The 25,384-nt window shown below is 55.9% G+C and overlaps 2 protein-coding genes across 2 annotated transcripts; one reads left to right on the top strand and one right to left on the bottom strand.

Annotated features, from left to right (window-relative positions):
* Positions 1 to 1,789: 1,789 nt before the first annotated feature.
* PTGES2 (prostaglandin E synthase 2) lies at positions 1,790 to 6,823 on the bottom strand. Its single transcript, XM_059142946.1, has 7 exons — positions 6,523 to 6,823; positions 5,166 to 5,363; positions 4,417 to 4,475; positions 3,925 to 4,074; positions 3,458 to 3,658; positions 2,994 to 3,111; positions 1,790 to 2,349 (listed from the first exon to the last, which is right to left on the bottom strand). The coding sequence occupies exons 1-7, from the start codon at positions 6,790 to 6,792 to the stop codon at positions 2,227 to 2,229; spliced, it is 1,119 nt and encodes a 372-aa protein (XP_058998929.1). The 5' UTR covers positions 6,793 to 6,823; the 3' UTR covers positions 1,790 to 2,226.
* Positions 6,824 to 18,199: 11,376 nt separating this feature from the next.
* LCN2 (lipocalin 2) lies at positions 18,200 to 21,931 on the top strand. The gene is made up of 7 exons (XM_059142947.1): positions 18,200 to 18,484; positions 19,029 to 19,165; positions 20,349 to 20,428; positions 20,550 to 20,669; positions 20,906 to 21,007; positions 21,593 to 21,626; positions 21,752 to 21,931. The coding sequence occupies exons 1-6, from the start codon at positions 18,347 to 18,349 to the stop codon at positions 21,613 to 21,615; spliced, it is 600 nt and encodes a 199-aa protein (XP_058998930.1). The 5' UTR covers positions 18,200 to 18,346; the 3' UTR covers positions 21,616 to 21,626; positions 21,752 to 21,931.
* Positions 21,932 to 25,384: the final 3,453 nt, after the last annotated feature.

Genomic DNA, 25,384 nt, shown 5'->3' with positions numbered 1-25,384 from the left:
TTCTTGCCTTTAAGCCTAGAGGTGTGGCTTTTCCTGCCTGCCCATTTTTGGACCCTTACCTGCTAAACCCATTTTACTGATGGGCAATTAGAGTCCCTAAAGATTGTCCAGACAAGCTGCAATACTGAAGTTGGTCACAAGGTGGCAACATGAGGCCTTGTTTAGCGGTCCCTACTGCCCTCTCGTGGTTATGGGAAAATACACCCAGGGGCTGGCCCAGCAACATTTGGGGAAACTGAGGCAGGGTTGTCTCCTGGGATGGAGGAGGGGGAAGCACACTCAGTCGGTGTCCCATGGTGGCCTTGGGTTGACTAGCCATTCTCCAGCCCCAGACCTGGGAGCAGCCGGTCTAGCTAGCACAGTTCTTGGGCTTTTCATCACAATGACCGTTCAGTGGAGGAGGGTGAGGAGGGTGCGGCTGGGTGCCTTTCTGCCTCCAACAGCCCAAGAGAAAAAGCCCCAGTCAGGAGTCAGGTCCCTGTCCCCTGGCATGGCTCAGCCACCAACAGTTCTTCCTCTGCAAAATGCAGAGACAGAAGAAAACCTCAGCCGGTGAACACAGGGAGACGGTAGGTGGCTGGGAGCTGGGGCCTGGCTGCACCTGGACCTCCTTAGCCAGAACAGGCCTCAGCAGGGAAGGCCAGAGGCTGAGAGCCACAGTCGCTGGGCTGGGCAGAAGGAGCCTAATGTTTGGAAGTGGCGGTCTTGGTTTCTCCTGCCCTCAGGTCTTAAGTCCTGAAAGGCTTTTGCTCCAGGGGCCTGGAGCGGCCTGTGGCCCAGTTCCTATCCTGCTGAGGGAGGCTGTGGGACCAGGACTTGAGGCCTGATTCAGGGGGACTGCAATCTGGACATGCTGGTGCTCCCCCTGGCCAGGCCACTGGGCTGTGGCTCATCCATGCGTCTCAGGAGGAATGAGACGGCGCAGACAGAAGCCGGTGATGGAAATGAGAACAAGCAGGCAGCGGGCTGGCTCTACGGGAGAAACTGAGGCCGCTGCTTCCAAATGTGAGGCCGTCGGCCTCCAGAGTGCTCACCAGGCCTCTACCTTATTTGAATGTTTGCCATCACAGGAGCATGAATTATTTTTATGTCTTAAAAAAAAATGAAGTAATATTTTAAGACTCTCGAGAGGTCTGGGGGAATGGGAGAGCCCGGCGAGGAGAGTTCAGCCCACTGGCCACAGGCTGGGCCTCTGGAGGCCATCTAAGGCAGCCAGGGGAATGGGGACCCCCGACGCTGGGTGCTCGGCTCGGGAGAGCTCCACTCATAGCCGCCGCCTCGCTCCCAGAGCTGGCTTTTCCCTGTTCCAGAGTCTCCATCCCCAGGCCTGGGACTGAAGCCCAAATGGCCACCTGCTTCACAGGTTCCGAGGTTCTGGGAACCCTGCTCCCCCGGCCCAGGAGCAGGACTGGAGCCAGTCCAGCCCCTGCTCTGAGCTGGGCGTCCTTCTCCATACTTGACCTGCATCTCACGCTCAAACCCTCACGCTCTCCCCTTGAGGTAGAGGCTATCATTATGCCCATTTTGCGGAGGAGGATGCAGAGGCTCAGAGAGGGGCACAAGTGGGCCTGCGTCCTGGGGCATCTCGGGCTTCCCGGCTGCTTATCCTGTGGTGGTGTCCCAGGGTCCCTGTGACACAAAGCCTGCCAAGTCCTTCTCCCCAGGTCCGACACCCAGTTAGCACCGGACAAACTAGTTACCACCAGGGTGGGGCGGGGGCCTCAGTCTGAAGCCTTGCTCACCAGCAGTCCCGCACAGCACCCTCCACTCCCCACCACAGCACCACGAATGGAGCAGCAAACCTTTTCTTTATTGCAAACGTGACACACAATCCCAGGGGCACCTGGGAAGAGCCGGGACCAGGAGGAGCCAGAGATGAAATCCTTTGTAAACCAGACTATTCCTCCTTCCCCTGTCCAGGGCAGAAGCCTGAGCCGATTGCCACCCCAAGGTGCGGAAATAGCAGGGCACAGAAAGTCCCAGAGAAGGGCAGGCTTCTGGGCCCCTCAGGGGACTGTGGGCAGATACCAAGGCTGGCTTTTGTCCCCCATCGTCCCAGGGCTGCAGCAGGTGCTCTGTGCTAGAAGCCAGGGAGCTGGGGGGTGGGGGGGAGGCACGAATATCCCATCCCCCACCCACCGCACAGCATCAGTTGCTGACCCAGTGGTCCTGGTCCCCGGCAGCCAGCGTCTTCTGCTGTGTCTCACCACTCCAGGGACACTCAGGTCACTGGGGGGCCTCAGCAATGGCTTTCTCCATCCGCAGGTACCAGGGCTTGATGCGGGTGTGACACATCAGGTCATCGAAAGCCTCCAGGCCCTCCATCACGCGCAGCACACCATACACTGCCTGGGGGAGGCGACAGAGGGACATCCACATCTGCCCTCCACCAGCTGTGCGCCCTGGGGCCTGTCACCTCCCCTCTCTGAGAGGGCTCACTAAACCGCCAATTTTGCACATGGTGCTCGGAGTGAAATGTGGGGGATTTCTGTAGGTTTTGTCTGCCCTGCATCCACTCCCCCTATCTGGGCAACAAACCCCACCTCTAGAATTTCCTTTGGGAAAATGTCCTGCCCCACTCTCGGGTCCTAAAATCTGAGGAGAGAGGACCCCACCATCCAGCTCTAAGACCCAGATCTGGCAATCAACATATTCCATCCCAGCTCGAAGGACTGCTTCGGGGCTTGGCACTCAAGCCAGGCCAACAAGACACTGTCCCAGGACTTCTGGTGGGTGCAAGTAGCTCCAAGGAGTTGAGATGCAAGAGGTGAGGCCCAGCCCTGGTAATACCACTTGGGTCCCTGGATCCAGCTGGGCCTAAAGCCAGCCCCTCCCCTGAACCTGTCAGTGATGTGAAGCAAGACAGTTCCTTGGATGGAGCCAGGTGCCTCCAGAGCAGGAGAGCTGTGAGACTAGGTATTGCCTCCAGATGGGCTTCCTCTGCCCAGATAGGCCCCTCTAGTCTGGGCATCCCCTGCCACCACCAGACTCACCAGATCAGCCAGGTTTGGCTTCTGGCCCCCCATGAAGGGCCGGTCTTTGCCCACGGCTGCCACCCACTTGTTGGCAGCCTCATAGAGGTCCTCACGAACATCATCTTGAAGGTGGTGCCTAGTGAGGAAGGGAAGTCCATCAGGGAAACTCCAACCCTTGGCCCAGGTGGGGAAAACGGGAAGGCTAGGGGCCGGGGCCACCCCCCTAAGGGGCATCACACCTGCAAAAATCAGTTCTCATCCGCCCCAGTCAGGGAGGCCATGACCAAAGGAGGACCCAAGAGACCCAACCCCAGAGAAAGCAACAGAAGGAGGCACAGAGCAGACCCCCAGGCCGGTCTGCTTCCCCTGGGGAGGCGGAGGCAATTGGGAGTTCTGGCTGAGGGTCCCGGCGTGGCATAGACCAGGGGCTCGGGGACAGCAGGCCCCCCCAGGCACACATGCGCACCCGTGAGCCCCATCACCTGCTCTTGAGCCGCTTGCTGATGAGGTACATGGCCGCCGCACCCATGTACTTGGCCACAGCACCCTCCACTGCCCCGAACTTGCCCTCCCTGACGATGTAGTCGAAAGAGGCCAGGGCCTCGGCAGGAGTGCGGTACACGTTGGGGGAGATCAGGTGCACCAGCCAGTCATCCGCCCACTGCCGCCACTTCATCTCCTCCCTGTGGGCAAGACGGGGCGAACAGAGGGCAGGCCGGGTGGGCTGCTGAAGCCGGGGCCTAGGAGGCGTGGGAGCAGGTGCACTGTCTAGATCGAGCAGCGTATGGATGGGAAGCCGAGGCCGGAGCAGGATTTCCAGAAGGAGACTTAGCCCTGGCCATGGCCGCAGCCCTCCTGGCCTCCCACCCTGCTCCCCCATCTCAGTGTCTCACTCAGCCTGTCCCCCCTCGTCCCCACCTCCAGAAGACCCCGCCCCCACCTCACTTACGTCCTGGCCTCCTTCCCACCGTACATGCGCTGGGCCTCCTTCTCATCCAGCATGAGCCAATACTTGTTACAGAATTCTGTCACCTCCTTCCCCTGGTCGTTCACAGCCTTCATGGGTGGATAGTAGGTGATGATGTCTTCCAGGGGCTGCCTTTGGGAAACAGCCAGAGTCTCATCCCAACCAGTTCTTCCTCTCAGAGGCCGGGTCATTGTCTGCTCAGCGTGGAGATCTACCCCAACCTGAGCCGGTGCCGAAGGGGAACCTGGACTAACCCCCCAAAGCTTTCAGCCCTCTTCTGGGAGCCAGAGGGGGTCCTGCAGCAAGAGGGCCTTGGGGCAAATAAAGGAGCATCTCCCTGATGTGCAGAGCTGGGGGGGGATGGCTCAGAGTAGAATGCCTACCCTGCTCCCCTGGAGGAACCCGGGTGAGGCCTCCTGGGAGATAAAACGGACGAAATGCAACGCCAGCCCAGGCCTCTGAGGGGCTCCTTACCCCGACACCAGGTAGGTCTTGAGAGCGCTGATGATGACAGAGGAATCATTCAGTTGTTGCTGGAGGATGAGAGGTTAAGTTGGGGGAGTGGGTCCTGGAGCCACCAGCAGGGTCACCAGGGCTCTTTTAAAATAAACACGCAGGCATTCCAGGAAACTGGTCCAGGAGAACCCGGAATTGTTTGTCCAACCCTGGGGGTTCATCCCCAAAATCAATGCCCATGGAGCTTTCCCCGCCCCACAGGACATAGTCCCCTCCCCACCCTGCCCACCGCTGCCCAGGCCCATCCTGAGTGAGAGAGGCCCAAGTGTGGCTAATAGGAAGGAGGGTGTGGCGAGGACCAAAAGTCTGGGCCCTGACCACTCACCCGCCTGGCGTCCCACGCGCTGAGGGGCAGGATGGGCTCTAGAAGCTATAAGCTAGGAGCCAAGCACTGGCCAAGCATTTCCTGCCACCTGAGAGTATGGCCTTCTGTTGATTAATGAAGAAGCAAGCCCAGAGAGGCTAAGTGACCTGCCCCAAGTCATGTAACTAGAGAGTGGCAGAGCCCCACCTTGAGCCCGGAGCACCCTGATTTCAGAGCTCACACAGATGAGCTCTGGAACACTCCGCCTCCCTTGGGCCCAGCTGGTTCATAACCCACAGCAAGGTCCAAAGAGACCACACTGTTCCAGAGTTGCAGAGCAGGGCCTGCCTAGGGGGTACTCCAGGACAACCCAGGCTGTGGGGGGCTGCTCCCTGAGGCTCACCAAACTCTCTCCTTCCTGGGCCAGCAGGATGGGCACCTTCCTGTAGGAAGAGAACTTGATCTCGGCCCTGCGCACGGGGTTCACTTCTACCACCTGGTAGGGCAGGGCGTGGAAGTCGAGGAAGGCGCGGACCTTGCTGCAGAAGGGACACGTTTTGTACTGGTAGAGGGTCAGCTGCAGGCGGCTGGACAAGGAGAGCTGCAGGGGGAGCAGAGGGAGGGGCTTCTGAGGCCTGGTGCCCAAGCCCCACCTGCAAGCAAATTTCTCCCAAGGGAGACTTGTCGGAGGAGGCTGGGAACATCAGGAGGAATGGGGATAGGTGGCAGAGAGAAAGGGAGACACAGGGAGGTGGGGAGCAGACCCGGGCAGTGGACAGTCCATCCTCAAGCACCCATACAGCACCCTCCTCAGGCAGGAAGTACAGGTAGGATGAATCTTCTGGTCTCCGATCAATATCAGACAGACCCCTCTCCTCTCCCTCCTGGCCCAAGAGGACAGACATCACACACACACACACACACACACACACACACACACCTGCCGGCGCCAGGTGGGCTACCCAAGATGCAGAGCAATTGTTTCAACTTGGAGTGAGCACTCAAACTCCCTCAACCCAAGGGACCCTCTGGATGAAGGACTGGAGCCCAGCCTTTGCCAGAGTGGGATCAACCTCAAATCTCCAAGGATGGGGAGGGCCTGAATCTGCATGTTCAGCAGATGAATAAGCCCTAGGGACGCTCACTGCATATTAAAAGCCAGAGCAGCAGCCCCCTCCCTCACTGTTCAGATGGGACACTGAGGCTGGACCACATAGGGTGGGCAGAGAGATACAGAGAACTCCACTCTCTCCTACCATCCTGTTTCCCTGAGCCCAGGAAAGGGGCACTCGCACAGCCCAGCTAAGGGAACCTCCCTGCACCTCTCCATCTCAGGGCCTGGAATCTAAGGGTTATCGGTTCTCTAAAAATGCTGCAACTAATAAACAAATGCATAACCTTATGATCTGAAGATGGTGGGAGGGTTTGGGGAAAGTTTATTACTTTCCAAACGACAAAATGTTTAGAAAGTAATGAAGGAGGCTTGCTTTCCCTTTCCTGTAATCTCCAAATCTTTCCATTAAAAAGTCTAACAACACGTTAGAAAATGACTTTACGACGAAGACAACAATTCTAGTTGGCAGACAACAGTGGCGACCCCATTGCACAGATGAGGACGCTAAGTGCTCATATTTAAATCCGAGTCACTTGCCCAAGGTCACAAACGGACAGAAGAGGTGATACCTGACCCCGCCAGAAGTCCCCAAGTTCGGCGCAGACCGCAACACCCCTACCCGCGGTTCGGTGCGTCCCGGGCTTACCTGCGCCGCAGAGCGCTGGGCTCGGAGGTCCTGGGCGCGCAGGTGCCACCGCGCCGTGTGGTACAGCCCCAGGACGCCCCCCAGGGCCAGCGCCGCCGCCCCCAGCAGCCGCGGGCTGCCCTTGCGGGCTGTGGCCGCGGGGCCCGGGCCTCCCGCCGCTCCCGCGAAGCCAGCCCGACTCTGCGCGGGGAGTCCCGACGGAAGGCGACTACCCAGCCTCCAGGCCAAAGCGTGCCCGACCGGCCACAGCGCCCGTGCAGCCTGGGCCATGTTCTCTTCGCCGGCGCCGCGGGCGGGCGCGCAAAACGAAGACGGCCGGGAATCAGGCTTCCCTTAAAGGGGCGGGTCTCCATCATCGGAGGGTTGCTAGGGGTGACAGTGACGCCGAGCGGGGAAGAACAGCCCCGGAGGAACTGAGCGTGCATCCCGGGCGCCCGGTTTCCACGCACCCGTGAGAACCACAGAAACACACTCTGGGATGTTTGGGAGTCGCTAAATGCCCGGCTTCTGAACATGAGTTATAACCCTTCTCGGTGGTGACCCGGGGCCGAACGCAGGAACTCGTCGTGAGGACTTTGGGTCCCAGCGTCGTCCGGGACCTTCTACCTCATGTAAGAAATTGAATCCTGAAGGGTGTCACAAAAAGGGTCACAGCTCTGGGTCCAGGAGGTCCAGGAGGGCCGCGGAAACGCCAGACCACACCTGGTGCCCACGACTCGGGCTCTTTCTGCCCTCCCGCGCCGCTGCACCGTTTCTTCTGTGTCCCGAACCATAAAATTTTCCATACACACTAGGGGCCTTAGAGACCACGTGTCTCAGATTTCAACCACGCGGAGGCGCTGGTTCGCTGACCAGCAGGTGACCAGCGGCAGGAATGGGCAGAGTGGAGCTGTCAGGCTGCCCCGCCCCTCTGCCGGGCTTGCTCGCCGTAGCTGAGGGCCCGGGTCCCCAGCACCTAGGCTTCGCGGCGGGCAGTCCCGGATGGCCCCTCCCGGAGGCCCGGAAAGGAGCGGGGCTCGGATAGTAGGCGGAGATCCAAAGACCGGTCAGGATGTGGGCAGGGAGGGGCGGAGTCCGACGACGGGGTGGGGCGGGGACAGAGCTGGGCTCGCGGTAGAGAGCGCGAGAGCTGGGCTGCCGTAGGGACAGAGCTCGGGGCCTGGTGGGCGGAGCCTGACGGGGCTGGGCGGGGCTTGAGTCGGGTGGATCCCGCGTTGCGGTGGCTTTCCTCCTCCAGGTTCCCCTCGGAGCGCGCCGCGGGCTCTCCGCAGCCTCCACTTTCCGCCCGACGCCAGTTGTCAGTGCGACGGTCGCCGCGGTCCACCGTCGCGCGGACATCGCAGCACCCGAGACCGCAAAGTCGGACCCTAACAGGGACCTGGGCATGCCGGTGGAGGCGGGCGCGGAAGGCAAGGACAACGGCTTCGGGGGAACAGGTGGCCCGGGGGATGGAAGGAGGGGGTGCTGCTGAAGCGACCTTTTCTTTTTCAGGGCTGCCCCCCTGGAAAGGGGAAGCGGGGCCGGGCTGGGGGCTCGGAACCCTCCCACCCCTCGCCCCCGGTAGTTTGCAGCTGCAGGTGACGGCCGGTGGTTCAGGGCGAGCACCTCGGAATGGATCCCTGGAAACCGCAACCGGCCCCGTTTTGCAGATGGGGAAACTGAGGCCGCTTCAAGATCACTCGCCCTTTTGGCATTTGCTCCAGCCACTTACTGCAGCCCCTGTGGAGACGGAGGCTCCTGAGGGGATGGGACGGGTGAACCGTCTTGGCTCAGCAGGAGGGCCTGTCTGGGTGGGCGAAGCCGCCCTGCCCAGTCAGCATCTCCAGCCACCTTTGCCGGTGTGACCCGGAGCCTTGGCGAATGTGACCTGCTTACAGAGTAGCCTGTTGCCTGCCCAGCACTGCGGGGGAGGGTGGGGAGTGTAGGGAGGGATATGGACAGAGAACCATCAGCTGTTTTTCACCTTTTCCAGCCTGTTCCATATCTGTAAGATAAGACTAAAGATTAGTATCTCCTGCATTGCGACGTCAGGATTTAATGGGAAAATGAATGAATGGAGAGAAGCCGGAGGCTAGAGAGGCTTGTACCCTAGAGACTCATATTTTTTGCACACGGGGCACCTGCTCCACCTCTCCCAAATAGAGAATGGAAACCCAGTGACCAGCACCTCCACCAAAATACTTGGCAGAATTTTCCTTTGTTCCTCTTGGTCAAGATTAGGCAGGATGTTAGGGCAGGCTCTTGACCCTGACACTGCTGCTTTCTTCATGCATTTATTACAGCCCCCTGTTTCTGGATAGCATTGAGCAAAGAGCCCTGCTTAATGCTCAGGGGACCTCAGCGTTTGGCTTTGATATTCCTTTTCTATCTTTGTTTCTATTTTCTTAATTTCTGCTCTCCATGTTCTCGTTCTGGTGGCGTTTTTTGTTTGTTTTTGGTTTTTGTGGTGTTTTTTTGTTTTGTTTTGTTTTTGGTTTGTTATTTTGTTTTGTTTTGGGGGTTTTTTTTTTGCATTTATTTTATGGTTCCTTTTCTAAACCTTTACTCAGGACACTTCACTCATTCCTTTGCAGCCTTTCCCTGTGCTAAAGCACAGGCTTAAGACTACGCACGTGCCATGTTTGTTGTGACCCCAGCCAGGGATTCAAGCTCAGCTTCATGCTACATCTGGCTGACAGAGGGAGCACTCTTCAAAATGTCCAGGCTGCTGTTCAGCCAGGATTGCTTTTTTTCTTTTTTTTTTAAGACTTTATTTATTCATTTGAGAGAGAGGGAGAGCACAGAGGGAGAGTGAGAGGAAGAAGCAGACTTCTAATGAGCAGAGAACCCAACGTGGGACTGGATCCCAGGACGATCCCAGGACCCCAGGACGTTGAGATCACGACCTGAGCCATCCAGGCACCCCACAAGATTGCTTTGTTTCTTTTTTACTACTTTTTAAAAATGTCTTAATGGTTAATATACTAATGTCTGATTTTCAAAGTGTATAAATTAAATGTGTACATTAGGGGCACCTGGGTGGCTCAGTGGGTTGGGCCTCTGCCTTTGGCTCGGGTGGTGATCTTGGGGTCCTGAGATCAAGCCCCACACGGGGCTCTCTGCTTGGCGGGGAGCCTGCTTCCCCTTCTCTCTCTGCCTGCTTCTCTGCCTCCTTGTGTATCTCTCTCTGTCAAATAAATAAAATCTTTAAAAAAGTAAAAGTAAAAATAAATAAATGTGTACATTACTCTTCAAAAGCAAACAAAACAAATCTTGATATAGCCCAGATTTTTTCCTTTCTTGAAGACTGACAGCGTTCTAATTCCTGATTCATAATCTGACACAGTGCATTCGGTTTTCAACTTTCTATGAGAAGAAGAAAATTATTCTCACAACTCACCAGCTTTTTAATAGTATAAGGCAAATATTCAAAACTAATGATTGGTCTTTCCCTTCATTTTCTTCTCTTTTTTTTTTTTTTTTGTCTTGTTTTTGCCTCTTCTTATTGGACCTTTTATTTTTTGTTTTAATTTTATTTATTTATTTGAGAGAGACAGTGAGAGAGAGCATGAGCTAGGAGAAGGTCAGAGAGAGGAGCAGACTCCCCGTGGAGCTGGGAGCCCGATGCGGGACTCGATCCCGGGACTCCAGGATCATGACCTGAGCCGAAGGCAGTCGTCCAACCAACTGAGCCACCCAGGCATCCCTTCTTATTGGACCTTTTAAATGAGTTGGGATTTGGGGGCGCCTGGGTGGCTCAGTGGGTTAAAGCCTCTGCTTTCCGCTCAGGTCATGATCCCAAGGTCCTGGCTTTCTGCTCGGCAGGGAGCCTGCTTTCTCCTCCCTCTCTGCCTGCCTCTCTGCCTACTTGTGATGTGTCTGTCAAATAAATAAATAAAATCTTTTTTAAAAATATGAGTTGGGATTTGGACAGAGGAGGTCATCCCAGATTATCCAGATGGGCTGTGCATGTCATCTCAAGGGTGCTCCTTAGAGAGGCAAGTGAGATCACACACATAGAGAAGGGGATGTGAAGACAGGCAGGTTGGAGCAGAGGGGCCACAAGCCAAGAAATGCCAGTAACCAGCAAAAGCTGGAAGAGGCGAGGAACAATCACCTAGAACATCTGTAGGGAGAGTGACCTTTCCCACACCTCGATTTTGGCACAGTGAACTTCTCATTTTTGACTTTGGGCCTTCCGAATGCATTAATTTCAGCCAAAAAGTTTGTAGTGATTTGTTGCAGTAATTTGATGATTTGGGAAATAGTTTATTCAGAAGATGCTAAAAGTAGGAAATTCACTGTTCACAGAGGTGCTCTGGAGAGAAGGTCAAGGGTGTGGCTGATCAGGGGACCTACGGATGTGGAGGACGAGGTGGGCCAAGACAGAAGTCTCCAGGGAGGTATGGAGGAGGCAGCCCAAGATGGTGAGATCCAGCAGTCTGGGAAGGTAGCTATCTCAGCCCGTAACAGAATACCACAGACTAAATGGCTTATAAACAACAGAAATTTGTTTCTCATGCATTATAGGGAATTTTGTCCATGATACAGCATGAGACAGAAGGAAGCTACACTTGGGGCAAAGCATAACCAGAAGCTGAGTCACTGTGTTGTACACCTGAAACTCATGGAACATGGCGTATCGACTGTACTCAAATAGAAGAAGTTGTTTTAATTTATTTCTCACAGTTCTGGAGGCTGGGAAGTCCAAGGTCAAGGCGCTGGCAGATTCAGTCTCTGGCGAGCGCCCGATTCCTGGTTCATAGGTGTCTGTCGTCTCGCTGTCCTCACAAGGGGGGGGGACGGGTGAGAGGGGTCTCCGGGGTCTCTTATAAAGGCACTAATTCCATTCATGAGGGCTGCACTCTTATTATCTAATCACCTCCAAAAGATACCCCCTCCTGCAAATACTACTGCCCTGAGAATTAGCTTCCAACATAGGAGTGAGGGTGGGTGGGTATGACACGAGCTTCAGTCCAGGACTCAGGGACCCAAGAGCAAGGGAGAGAACAAGGAGCCATGGGACAGTCCAGTCCTGGCAGACCTGGCTGAGCAATTAGGGAGGGACACCTGCAGCTGCACTGACCTGGGGGGGGAGGCCGGTGTCCACCCAAGACCTAAAGGACTCTGGGCACAGAGAGAGGTACCCAGACCTGTGCCCTGTGTCCTCTGGTCTCTGTAGAGGGCTTGGTGCACGCTCTCGGCACTTCCTCCACCCCCTCACCAGGCTCCTGGCCCCCCTCCCCACTCTCCATTGGTCCAAGTTGGCTCCTTCTCCTCATGAAGCTGGACACGCTCTCCCTTGGGGGCCTGACCCCGTCCTTTGCCTGTCATAGCCTGTCTCATGACCCCCTTCCCCAGGGAAAGGCTCAGTCACAGAACATACCTCATGTGAAATAAGCACAGGGTGAGAGGAAGAGCCACTGTGACCCCAACCTCCCTCAACCTGGCATGAATGGGGAGGGGCAGAAGGGCTGCAGCCCTACACTTCCAGGAGGACCTCAAAGGAGCCTGAGTACCTCTCAGACATCTGTACTCTCTTCACCTTTCCAGAACCCATTCCCCTCCCCCCTGGGCTGGGCACTCTCCTGGTGGATCCTGGGTTCTCAGGGTGCAAAGGAGAATCTTTTTTTTTTTTTTTTTTTTTTTAAGATTTTTAATTTACTTAACAGAGAGAAAGAGAGATCACAAGCAGGCAGAGAGAGGGGGGGAAGCAGGCTCCTCTCCGAGCAGAGAGCCCAGTGTGGGGCTTGATCCCAGGACCCTGAGATCATGACCTAAGCTGATGGCAGAGGCTTAACCCACTGAGTCACCCAGGCATCCCAAGGAGAATCAGTCTTTTGGGAGAGCCAGACTAGTCCCACACAAGCCATCTTGGATGGTGTCCCTCATGTCTAGCCAAGGGCCTAGTGGGCAGGGAGCATGGGGGTGCTTAACCAGGAGTGGTCAAGGTGGAGATACTCTTTCCTGGGGTGCTCGGAGCTGCAGCCCAGGCAGGAAGGATGCACAGCTGGGAGGATCCAGGTCTTGGCTAGTGCCAGGACCCTGCCGGGAAGAGGTGTCTCCTGCCCAGCCCCACCAGAGCCCAGTATCTACCCACTAGATGCCTGGTGCCCACGGCAGACCCTGCCCAGAGCAATGGCCTCCAGTCCCCACTGAGGTCATCACGGACCTTCTAGCCTGCACGGGAGCCCAGGCTCCAGAGTGAGAGGCAGGGGCACCCAGCTAGAAGGCATGCACCCAGCTAGGAGGCACCCAGCTAGGAGGCACCCAGCTAGGGCCAGGTACCTGAGGTCCAGACTGAGGAGGAAGCCCTGGGCCCAGATCTCATATGGCAAGGCCTGCTGCCCCCTGCCCAGTGGGCCCAAAGGACATTTCCAGAAGGAGGAACCTAGTAGGTGCTTGTGGGAGGGATAGGGAGGGCTGCCTTTTAGAGGGTTCCAACCAGATGGAAGGGCAGGAACCAGCAGATCCTTGAGGCCCCCTCATAAGCCCTAGCACAACAGATGGGGCCTGGAGATTGGAAAGCTGCTTCTGGAAACTAGAAACTCAAGCCAGGGCTCTGGAGGAGCAGGCCTTCCTCCTCCAGGGTGTTTGGACCACAGTGGCCAAGGAACGCTCATCTCTGGACACCAAGAGTTCCTGTGGCCGTGACTGGTCTTCTGGAGGCATTCCCCCAGCACTCAGAGGGATCATGGTGTGGACGTGCTGTTTGGACTCTGGCCAACTCCAAGGGCTCCATGGTAGACGGGACCCTGAAGGCCACAAAGCTCACTCATTTGAGTCCATAACACATCACACAGAAGCCTTGGGGCCAAGTCCCTCCTGGGAGAAGCCCGGGCTGGGGCCTTCCAAGTCCTGCTCTGGACTTCCATTTGACACAAGGAGACAGACAGTGAGAGAGGGAACACAAGCAGGGGGAGTGGGAGAGGGAAAAGCAGGCTTCCCACAGGGCAGGGAGCCCAATATGGGGCTCGATCCCACAACCCCACGACCCTGGAATCATGACCTGAGCCAAAGGCAGATGCTTAATGACTGAGCCACCCAGGCGCCTCATCCTCTTCACCAGAGGGGAGAGGTAGCTGGGCTAGGAAGGGCGGAAGAGGTGGCCATCACCCGTCATCAGCTGAGGCCAAGCGCACACAGAGATAACAACAAACAGATAAGGCCCAGACACGCCTGGAGCCAACACCCGGAGAAGACTGGGTTTGCTTAGAAGCTCCGAGTCGGCCTCAGGTAGAGACGGCGCCCCATGTGCATGCCCAGCCTCTGTTAAACAACACAGATTGGGCTGAGTAATTTAAAACATCAAACTGGATTTATTGACAACTCATGAATCAGGCAGCTCCCCAGCTAGCAAAAAGAATGGAGCTTTGTTGAGCTCCAGAGAAGGAAAGGTTTTTAAAGGTAGAGAAGGAACAGAAGAAAGGAAACTGTTATCAAGGAATCCATCGTTTTAGTCAAGGTCACCCACGTAAGGGAAATGGGAGGGATCTCTCAGTAAATTCCCTGGCGCTGGGCTTCCGGTGGCTCAGTCGTTAAGCATCTGCCTTTGGCTCAGGTCATGATCCTAGTGTCCTAAGATCGAGCCCCACATCAGCTCTCTGCTCAGCAGGAAGCCTGCTTCTCCCTCTCCCACTCCCCCTGCTTGTGTTCCCTCTCTCGCTGTGGTTTTCTCTGTCAAATAAATAATTTAAAAAAAAAAAATTTCGTGGTGGAAATTCCATGTGGACTGGTCAAAGGTTACATGGGGGGAGGTGCGGTGCAGGGGGGTCAGGACTACGGTTGGGTTAGGCCTTCGGTCTTGGCTTTGCTGAGGTAAGGCCCTTAGCATTAGTGAATCCATCTTGGGCCTGTGGTTTTCTGTCGCGGCCAGCGCAACAAATCGACCAGGACCATGAGGGTAAGAGGATGGTGAAAAGAAATGAAGAGACAAAGAGACAGGGGCAGGAGGAACACCAAGGAGGATGTCCAGTAAAGCCGATTTTATTCAAGGCTGTGAGGTATTATAGAGCTAACAGAAGCAATTTTTAGCTGATTACTAAAGAGTTTGCAATATGTAGAGAAAATCCTTCAAGCTTTCCCATTATCTATTTCCTAAGCACCAATAGCAGACCCTCTAGCGCCAGATGTACTGACTTCAGGGCCACTCAAGACATAGTTTGTGTAAGCACAGCTCAGTCTTACAGTGGTATAGCCTATAGCCCGGGCAAAGGACAGCAAGGACCAGCCAAGAATTTCTGACCCCGACCCAATCGTCTCTAGCTGACTAGCAAACGGGTGGGAAGTCACGGAGGTGAGCGCGCAACCCATAGCACAGACCCTTTCTCAGTGCTACTGGACTTTATCAACCTAAGCCTTTTGTTCTGCTATTCAGCCTTTAAAGGTGGCAAAAGTCAGGGTCTGGTTTGGTCCTCGTCTCCAGCCTTCCCGCGGCCTCCCCCAGTTTTCCTTTCAACACCTCACAGCATCTGCGACGCAGCTGTCTTTAGGGAGGGAAAAACTGGCAGGGGTGGGGTGGGCAAGGGTGGGCACCTCCTCACGGCGTCAGGATTCAACGAGGGGCCCCTGAGCCGGGCCTTCTCCCTTCTTGCAACTGGCCCTGGTTCTCTCAGGCTCCAGACCTGGTCCTAACCCCTCCCCACCTCATACCCTCATGAGCAGGGGGTGTGAATTCGTACTAAAGGACCGTTGGCCATGCTACCTCATGACTTCTCAAGTCTAGAATATTCTGTCCAGTGGTAGGCACTGCCTGTCGGTCTCCCTCTGATCCAGTATTCACGGCAAACTCAAAAATAACCTTCTAAAAGGGAGGAGCAGGGGTAGAGCTCCTAGGGCTGTGAGTGGGGATGACAGAGGTGAGAGGTGGCCCTTGGTGACTTCAGAGAACACGTGGGCTTTGGTAGCAACATCATGTCCCCAAAGCTTTGCTCATCCTCACTTTCTGTTCTTTCATCATCCTGAGAGGCCTGAGTGGGCGAGGGGTTCTCTGGGGGGCCTTTTTGGCATCAGGGCAGTAGAGGCTGCCCTGACCCCCCATCTCAGGACCCCTTGAGTCCCTTCCCTCAGGATCCACCACCCAAAGTCCAGACTAGGGGAGCGGGTTCCCCGGTAGCAGCTAGAAGAGCCAAGGAGACCCCGGAAGTCATCTGAGGCCAGTGAGCCCTCGGTTCTGCCTCAGGCCAGGCGGCTCTTCTGGTGACTTCTAGGAGACACCACCCAGGGGCTAGGACCCTGCACTGCCTCCTGTGGACAACCAGGCTCCCATGAGGAACGTACTTCCCTCCAGGGCAAAGCTGGGATCATCCATGGCAGAAACAGTCCTAGGGGCCCACGCCTAGGCCCCTGGGGCTCCGCAGCCCAAGGCTATGGCCAGAGCTGGCAGATGGTATCGATGCTCTCTCAAGGATGAGACCGAGTCCTTGCACGCACTGTGACCTAAAGTACCTGGTGTCCAGAGCAGCAGGGCAGAGAGCCCTGCTTTAGGCCCCAGCCCCCCAGCCTGCTTCACCCAGTGCAGAGCCATGTCCTTCATTGTCCTCACCGGGGACAATGTCCACCGGGATGGAGCTGGCACTGCTGCCCCAGAGCCCTGCTTGGTCAAGCTGTCTCATTTGCAGCAGCCAGGCCCAGCTCGAGGGTCTCTGTCCCCTGGGCCTACAGGAGGGGCCAAGTACCTTAGGGATCAGCTGAGGTCTGGGGCCACCTCTGCCACTTGGGGAGCAGCAGACTCACCATGAGAACACTGCCTAGTGTAGTGGGCTTTCATTGGAGAAAAGGTATCTCACCCCGGGCCAGGCCCTGGTGTGGGGCCCTTGGGAGGGCCAGGATCTGGATCCATGAGCACAGGCAGGGCACATATTCTGTCCTTCCCTGCTAGGAAGGTCCACTTTCAGCTGCCTCCCCTTCCCTGGAGGGGAACCAGGAAGTAGTGATGGGGTTTGGGAATATAAGTGAGGTTCAGTGGGGACCAACAATCAAGAAAGAATTCTTGAGGGCACCTGGGTGGTTCAGTCAGTTAAGCGTCTGCCTTAGGCTCAGGTCATGATCCCAGAATCCTGGAATCAAAGCCCACACTGGGCTCCCTGCTCAGCAGGGAGTCTCTTTCTCTGCCCTTCTCCTGGCTGGTGCTTTCTCTCTCTCTCATTCTCTTTCTCTCTCTCAAATAAATAAATAAATTTTTGAAAGAATTTTTGAGACATCTTTGGTGCAAAATGATGTTTTATTAAAGCACAGGGACAGAAGCCTTGGGCAGAAAAAGCTGCCATCCCAGGGTTGTGAGCGGTGACTAATTATATTCTTGGGAGTTGTGCCGGGATAAAGAGGAGGGATATTTCAAATGGATTTTCCTAGTTAAAGAAGACTCACAAGATACTGCCTTTGTCAGGGCGCCTGGGTGACTCAGTGGGTTAAAACCTCTGCCTTCAGCTCAGGTCATGATCCCAGGGTCCTGGGATGGAGCATCTGGCTCTCTGCTCAGCAGGGAGCCTGCTTCCTTCTCTCTCTGCCTGCCTCTCTGCCTACTTGTGATCTCTGTCTCTTTCAAAAAATAAATAAATAAAATCTTTCAAAAAAAAAAAAAAAAAAAAAAAGATCCTGCCTTTGCCTTTGTCAAGTTAAGGTTGTTTCTCCTTCTAGCAAGACATTAATACGAGGGTAGTTGGGAGCCTCCTGGAGGAGCATATGCTCTGCCCGCTTCAAGCATCTGTCAATGGGCTGCAGCCTGTAAGGATATTTTTTTTTTTTTAAGATTTTACTTATTGGGGCACCTGGGTGGCTCAGTGGGTTAAAGCCTCTGCCTTCAGTTCAGGTCATGATCCCAGGGTCCTGGGATCAAACCCCACTTCGGGCTCTCTGCTGGGCAGGGAGCCTGCTTCCCTTCCTCTCTCTGCCTCTCTCTGCCTACTTGTGATCTCTCTTTCTGTCGAATAAATAAATAAAATATTTTTAAAAGAATTTTATTTATTTGAGAGAGAGAGAGAGAGCACAAGCAGGAGGAGCAACAGAGGGAGAGGGAGAAGCAGGCTCCTCGGTGAGCAGGGAGCCCCACCCTGCCAGGCTTCATCCCGGTCTCCAAGATCATGACTTGAGCCAAAGGCAGACGCTTAACCAACTGAGCCACCCGGGCGCCACAGTTATAAGGACATTTCATTGTATCTACATTTCCTTCTGGAAGCTAGGTTGATAGAAATGCTTTGTTCTTGCAAATTGCTAAGACATTTGTAAACTGAGAGAGATTCACTTCTTGCAGGATTGCGATCTCTATTTTAAGTTAACTGTTCTTCCTTTCCTTAGCTTTGGGGGATCCAGGAGTGCCTGAGGAATGTCACATATATGGGGGGTGGGTTGTGGGGTGTCAGCTTGCCTTCTGTTTTCCCTCATCAGTACCACAGTCTGTTGGCCGGAGGTACTGTCTGTCTTCATCAGGTGCCAGAAAGGGCCTCTCCGCACTTACCCCACCCTGGACTTGAGCTGAGCAGAGGCTCCTAGAGGTCAGGGATGACAGCTTGTCCAGATAGGAGATGGTGGACCACACACAAAGGATTCCTTGTCCCTGGGGGAGATGTGGAGCTCTGGGGAATGCCCCTCCCCCCTCACTGGCTGTCCTGCCCCTCACCTTGCATAATCCTGACCTGGGGGAAAGGGACGGAGAGCTTGCCCAATATTCAGCCTGAGTTGCTGGCAACTGCCTCACCCTTCCTGGATTTGGCAAAGGATAAATTCACTCCACCCTGGCGTGAGCCGATGGTCAGGGGACCATAAATAGGGTCTCCGGGGCAGCCTTCTCACTAGCTTCTCCTCTTTCGCTGCTGTCCGGCACGCCAGTTTCCTAAGCCCTGAAGTCATGGCCCGAGGTATCCTGTGTCTGGGCCTCGTCCTGCTGGGGGCCCTACAGGCTCCGGCCCAGGACTCCCTCATAAGTCCGATCCCAGCCCCACATCTGATCTCGATCCCCCTGCAACGCGACTTCCAGGAGGACCAGGTAAGGGGCCTGGAGGGGCAGCTGCAGGGAGGTGCCTGGGGCAGAGTGTGAACAGAGTGAGGAGAGGCAGAGTCTTAGGGAGCGCATCAGGGCCGGATGGGTTCAGGCTTCAGCTCAGCCCACCCTTGGGGCCCCTGATGGAAGGCACACCCCACACCCCCGTCCCCACCCCAACTTCGCTGACAAGAGAGTCACTTGAGCAGAACTTGCCAGGTCCACGATCCCTTCAGTAATCCCCACAGTCCTTGCAAGGTGGGGACATCTTCAGGTCCTCTGCATGAACAGGAACAGGGACTTTAGCGGGCCACTTGCCAAGGGTCACCCTGTCCCTACCAGACTCAGGGCTCCTTCCTGGCTGGGGGCCCCCAACTTCTGTGGCTGCATCAGCACAGGCCTGTGTGGCCAGTCAGGGTCCCCGCTGCCCAGTTCCCGACTCCCAGTCAGGCTGCCTAGAGGTACCTACAGGGACAGAGCAGCGGGGGGCGGGGGGGGCAGGGGTGGTTCCTGGGCTCCACATATCACCTGCCACCCCTCCCCGCCGTAGTTCCAGGGAAAATGGTACGTCGTGGGCATAGCAGGGAACTCGATTAATGCAACAAGAAGAGCCCGGTTCAAGATGTACACCACCACGTACGAGCTGAACGACGACCACAGCTACAATGTCACCTCCACCATGATCCGGTGAGGGCCACCACCTCCTGGGTGGGGGGTGGGGAGTGCGGCAGGGACGCCCCGGGGGTCTGAGAGGGAGACTGATGTCAAAGCCGAGTGATGACTGAAGGTGGAAGGTGGACATTCATCCTACCGTTGGGTACCAGATCCCCCCGCATTCATCCGCTCCTTCATTCTCTAGATTGGTATTTATCGGTCACTTCAGTGCAGACACACGGACAGTACTGGGGATGGATCGTACAGACAGCCCTAGGGAAACGGGAGCGGAGAGAGCAGGGGCATCCTCGAGTGGGAGGAGGGTCACTCGATCCAGCCTGGAATCCCACCCAGGACTACATCAAGGGCTTCCAGACAGGTGGTCTCTAGGCTGGGCCTCGAGGAAGTTCCAGCTCCTTCAGGAGATCATCACAGGGCTGCCCTGAGCTGGGGCTGATGAGCAGCCCGGAGAGAGGCGGTGGCCGCAGGGCAGGGTCCTCAGACACCAGTACAAACGGATCCGGTGATAAGCAGGTCTGGCTGCAGCAACGAGAGGAATGATAGAGGCTGGTCAGTCCCAGGTCGGAGATGACCAGGATGGGGGCAGATGAGGACCTACGGAAGGGAGCCAAGAATTACCCAGCTCCCGTGGGCTTCTGGCTCTGGAACTTGGGGGATGAGGCCGGAGCACTTGCGGTGAAGGGAACAGAAGAAGGGCAGGTTTGGGGAGATGAGCTCTGGGGCGCCAGGGTACCAGATGGGATGCCTGTGAGAGGGCAGGGTCAGCCCAAGAGCTAAGGGCATCCTTGGCATCAACAGACTGTAGCCTTTGGAGTGTGAATCCCCCAGGAGACTCTACGGCAGGAAGCTGTAAGATAGGAGGGATGCGTTCGGTGGGGAAGAGCCAGACCCACTGGAGCAGGGTAGGCCGTGGTCCTCCTGAGGCCAGGTGGGCTGTCACCTTCTTAAAAAAATATTTTACTCATTAGAGAGAGAGAGAGCATGTGTGCACACATGCGCAAGCAGGGGCGGGAACAGAAGGAGAGAGGATCTCAAGCAGCCTGTGCCGAGCCCAGAGCGGGACTGGGGGCTCCATCCCAGGATCCTGAGATCAGGACCTGAGCCAAAAATCAAGAGTCAGATGCTTCACTGACTGAGCCCCGCGGGCGCCCCCAGACTGTCACCCTCTTATCCACCACCCATCTTGTTTCCACAGGAACGATACCTGTGACCACTGGATCAGAACTTTCGTCCCAAATGACCAGCCCGGCCAGTTCACTTTGGGCGACATCGAGAGTGAGTCCTAAGCGGGGCGGGTCTCCACAGGACACAGACGCCGTCCTGCGGGGGCTGGGGAGGAAAAACCGTTTCCGGCACCAGACCAGGGTGGGCTGATCCCCTCACGGCCACACTGCAGGTCATGTCGGGGTGCAGAACTACACCGTGCGCGTCATGATGACCAACTACAACCAGTTCGCCATGATGTTCTTCAAGAAAGTTCACGACAACTACGAGTTCTTCAAGATCAGCCTCTACGGTGAGTCCTCTCCCGCTGCCCCTGGGACCGCGGTCCCGTTCATGCTGGGGATGAAGACGCCCATCCCACCCAGGCCCCAAGGTCCCCCTTACTCTGAGCCCCTGGGGGGTGTTAGAGGGATCTTCCCGCAGGTCTGTGCCTACCCCTCCCATGAGGAAGGGCTCTGAGGCCTCATTCACAAGTTCAAGACTATTTATGGAGCGTTTGCCTGCCACTCACTGGCCATTTGACCGTAGGGAGGACCAAGGAGCTGAGCGCCGATATGAAGGATTATTTCGCCCGCTTTGCCAAATCCCTGGGCCTCACCGATGACCACATCATCTTCCCTGTCCCCATTGGTAATTGTCAGCTACGGAGAGGAGAAGGGGACATGGGGGACTGTCCGGGTATAATGTTGCCTCACAAGGAAAAGGGGAAGCGGGAGACTCAGGCCCCTGCTGCCATCACTGGAGACCCTGGGAGCCACTTTGGGTTCATGAAGACCCTGCCACGCCCAAGGGTCTGTGGGGTACCCAGCAGGGTGGGTCCCAAGGGTTCCTCCCTGGCAGAGAACCCAGGTCCAAATTTCCCATCTCCTTGCCCGGCCACCTTTCCCTCTGCCCAAGTCTGCTTGTCCTGGGCTGGTTCCCCCTTGGCCCTGGGGCTTGCTCACCACTGACTTGGGAGGTGCTCAGGGGTTCTGGCCTGGACAGGCGCCTCCCCAAGGCTGCAGTCACCCAGGTCTGTTTGTCCTCTGACTTCTCTCCCCATTCCCTGCCCCCATCATCCACGCCTCTGCTGAATCATCCTTGAAGGGAACCCCCAGATCTTCTGTGGCTGGGCCAAGCAGGGGCCCAGGGCATCCCAGGGGAAGTATAGGGGCCCTGGAGGTCAGGGATCCCCCCAGGCACCCCTGCCCTTGCTAACCACTCTATCCTCCGCAGACGAGTGCATTGATGATAAATGAACGAGCATGTGGTGAGTACGGCCCAGGAGGAAGGGGCTGATGGGAGCCAGAGTGCAGCGGGAGAGGGTCCCAGGCCTGCCTTTGCTCCCCTTGCCCAGCACTGCTGCCCTCTTTATTCCCCTGACTCTCTTTCTAGGTGCCTTCTGTCCCCACCCCATCACCCTCAGGCCAACCTCTGCCCAGGACACTGCCAGCTGCCTCCACCAACCTGGACACCAGGAGAGAGCCGGGAGACCCTTCTCACTGCACAGCCCACCAGCTGCTCCCCAGGCTGCCCTTCTGATGGAACCCCTCCTTGTTTGCTAAATAAACATATGCCCCCAAGTCCCGAGTCTGTGCTCCTTGACCCCTGGGCCGTCTGAGAGGGAGAAGAGCAAAGGGTGGGCTCCTGTTAGCATCACTCCCAGGGACATGGTCCCCAGAGAGGGCTGGGTGCCGCAGAAACAGAGTCCAGCTCTGACCAAACACCTGCCGCTCCTAACTCCGGGCCCAGCCCCAGTCCCAGCAGCAGCCCGCACTGACCCCCGCCTCCCAGCACACTGATGGGCATATCTCATACCCATGATCAGCCACCTGCAGCAGGGTCAGGGAGCTGAAGGGGTTTGGGGGGACTAAGTGCTGTCACCCACACTTCACCAGGGCCCTGTAGATCATGGAAGACTGCAGCCAGAATGAGGGGTGCACAGCAGATAGGGCAGAAGCGTGTCCAGCTTGAGGCTGTGCCAGGCACAGAGGGCCACTGGAGGTGGTCCCCTTTCCCTCTGCCAACCCCCCTATGGGCCCACTGGTGGGTGGCAGTGTCCACGCTGACCCTATTCTCAGTGCTGTCCCTCCCCCACATCCTACCTCTGTGATGATCTTTGGATCACCAAGGTCAGGGCCAGGGGAGGCAAAGAGGAGAATATGCTGCCAGGAAACCAGATTCCAGAAGCCTTGAGGGCTCCAGGCCTATACCCAGCACTTGGCTGGGCCTGTGTGTGGGGCCTGACCAGCCCGTCAGGCCACCCCTGTGTGTCTGCATCACACCACATCATAAACTTGAACTCCTTCCCTGGCCTCTTCTGCCCTTGCAAGGTCAGAGGCCAGAGGCGGTGAGGTTCTGAAGAAACCCAGGTGTTCCAGAGACTTGCACACTTACCCGTGGACGGGGTGGGGGGTGGGGAGGGTGGGATAGTGGGGAGATACTGGAGGTCTGAGCAGTTCTAGACTCAGCCCCAAGGCAGCAAGACAGGCCTGAGACTCAGGCCCACCAGATAGGCTGCAGCCTTACAAGTCTGGATCAGGGGGCGCTTGGATGGCTCAGTTGGTTAAGTGTCTGCCTTCTACTTAGGTCATGATCTCAGATTCCTGCGATCAAGCCCTTAATAAAGCCCAGCACAGAGCCCCAGATGGCTCTCTGCTCCGCAGGGTGTCTGCTTCTCCCTCTCCCTCTGTGTTCTCTTTCTCTCTCATTCTCAAAACAAAACAAAACAAACAAACAAACAAAAAAACAGCGATCTGGGTCAGGTTCCAGGAAAAGACAGGCTTGCTGCAGCGTTGGCTGAGGGAGGAAGGGTGGAGGCTCTCCCAAGCCCAGAAAGACCCGCACTGAGAAGGGCACCCAAGGGACGGCTGGCCAGGGCCCACTAGCTGGCCAAGGGGGTGGGAAGCCGACCCTGGCATGCCTGGTGCTGGGGCTCCACTTCGGGCAATGGAGACGGACCCCTTCTTGCTTTGGCCCAAGCCATGCAGCCTCCTGGCATCACATGGGCCTGCTGGGTCTTCCAGGATCAAACTCAGGCCACAAATGGGCTTTGTGTTTCTTCCCCGGATCACTGGGTTTTTATCAGTTTCCTATTGCTGCTATAAGAGATTATCACACACTGGCATCTTTTTTTTTAAATATTTTATTTATTTATTTGACAGAGATCATAAGTAGGCAGAGAGGCAGGCAGAGAGAGAGAGGAGAGAGCAGGCTCCCCACGGAGCAGAGAGCCCGATGTGGGGTTCGATCCCAGGACTCTGGGATCATGACCTGAGCCAAAGGCAGAGGTTTTAACCCACTGAGCCACCCAGGCTCCCCCATACACTGGCATCTCAAGACAATATACACTTATTTTCTTATAGTTCTGGAGGCCAAAATTCTGAAATCACGTTCACTAGCTAAAATCAAAGGGTCAGCAGGGCTGTGCTTCCTCCAGAGGCTCTTGGGGGAGAGTCCCCGTCTTTGCCTTGGGGTTCTTTCTTCTTTTTTTTTTTTTTTTAAGATTTTTTATTTATTCATTTGACAGACAGAGATCACAGGTAGGCAGAGAAGCAGGCAGAGAGAGAGAGAGGAGGAAACAGGCTCCCTGCCGAGCAGAGAGCCCAATGCAGGGCTTGATCCTAGGACCCTGGGATCATGACCTGAGCTGAAGGCAGAGGCTTTAACCCACTGAGCCACCCAGGTGCCCCTCTTTCTTCCTTCTTTAAGACAGCAGTGCGACATCTCCGAACCTCTCTCTTTGCTGAGGTCCTCATGTGGCCTTCTTTCTTGTTTGCAGCCAAATTTCCCTTGACATTCCTCTCTCTAGAGACACTTATGATTACATTGAGGGCCCACCTGGATCCAAGGTAATCTCCCCATCCCAGAATACTTCCTGTAATCACATCAGCTCCCACCCTTTATCCAAATAAAGTATTGTTCTTAGGTTCCAAGGATTACGATCCAGATATCTTTGGGGTCAGACCACTACACTGAGTTGACCATGGCAGGGCTAATGAGATGGAGACACAGAGGCAAGGCAGCACCAGAGCACCTCCCTTTCCCTCATCAGGGCTGGATGGAGTAGGTCGCTGTTTTGTCCTGTGGTCTGGTTTACGGACCTTGACCGTGGCAGTGAGGTGGGCGGAGGGAGAGGCCTTCCCTGGGACCCCAGCACTGCATCAAACTCCAGCATGCCTGGGGCACCTGCTGCGACTGACCGTGAGGTATGCAGATCTGTGCGGATCTGTGCATGCCGACGTTTGTTTCTGAGAAACTACGTGACTTTCTGAGGGTTTGTCTGATCCTTCCCCTGTGCCCTGGAGTCTGCGTGTTTCTCCCTTGGTCTAGACATCGAGTCAGGTCCCATTGATCTCATGTGTGATTTCACATTTAAGAGGAAAACACGTGTTTGTGTTTTTTGTTTGGGTGTCTTGCCTCTACAGGGATAAATGTGTTTGGATTACATCGGCACACCCACACCGGTGACCTGTGTTTCTGTCCTTTCTCTGCAGACCTGTGTGCCATGCTTGGATACAGGTGTTTCTAAGCCAGTCAGGGCTCATGGGGCTTTGCTTTCTTGGTTGGTGAAATGCTGTGGTCCTAAGGAGGGCCTCTAAGCCACCTGCCGAAGGCGGATGCCCAGGCCTCTTGCTTTCTCAGCCCTGCTTACTGGTTCTGTTGTGCCCAAATTTCCAGACCCCCCAAAGACGACCACCAGAGTCCAGAGTCAAAGCCAAACAGCAAGGGTTGTTTATTACGAGTTCGAACCCGGACCTCCGCGCACTCATTGCGGGTGATGCTAAGAGGTCCCGAGCTCAGGATCACAACACTTTTTATACACTACTTTTGGGGAGGCAGGGACTTAGCATACATCATAGCATCTTGTAACAAATAGCCACATACCGCGGGAAAATAAAAAAGGAACTCTGTAATATGACTGGCGCGCTACAGAGCGGGAAAGGGCTGGGAACAGATTATTGGTTAGGTCAAAGGGCTGTCATTTGTCAAACTGCTGAGTTGGCGCCGCTAGGGTATGTGTCACCT

The sequence above is a fragment of the Mustela lutreola genome, chromosome 12 (assembly GCF_030435805.1).
Source record: "Mustela lutreola isolate mMusLut2 chromosome 12, mMusLut2.pri, whole genome shotgun sequence".
Lineage (NCBI taxonomy): Eukaryota > Metazoa > Chordata > Mammalia > Carnivora > Mustelidae > Mustela > Mustela lutreola.
Note: the sequence above shows the minus strand (reverse complement) of the source record. Positions and strands in the feature narration are given on the sequence as shown.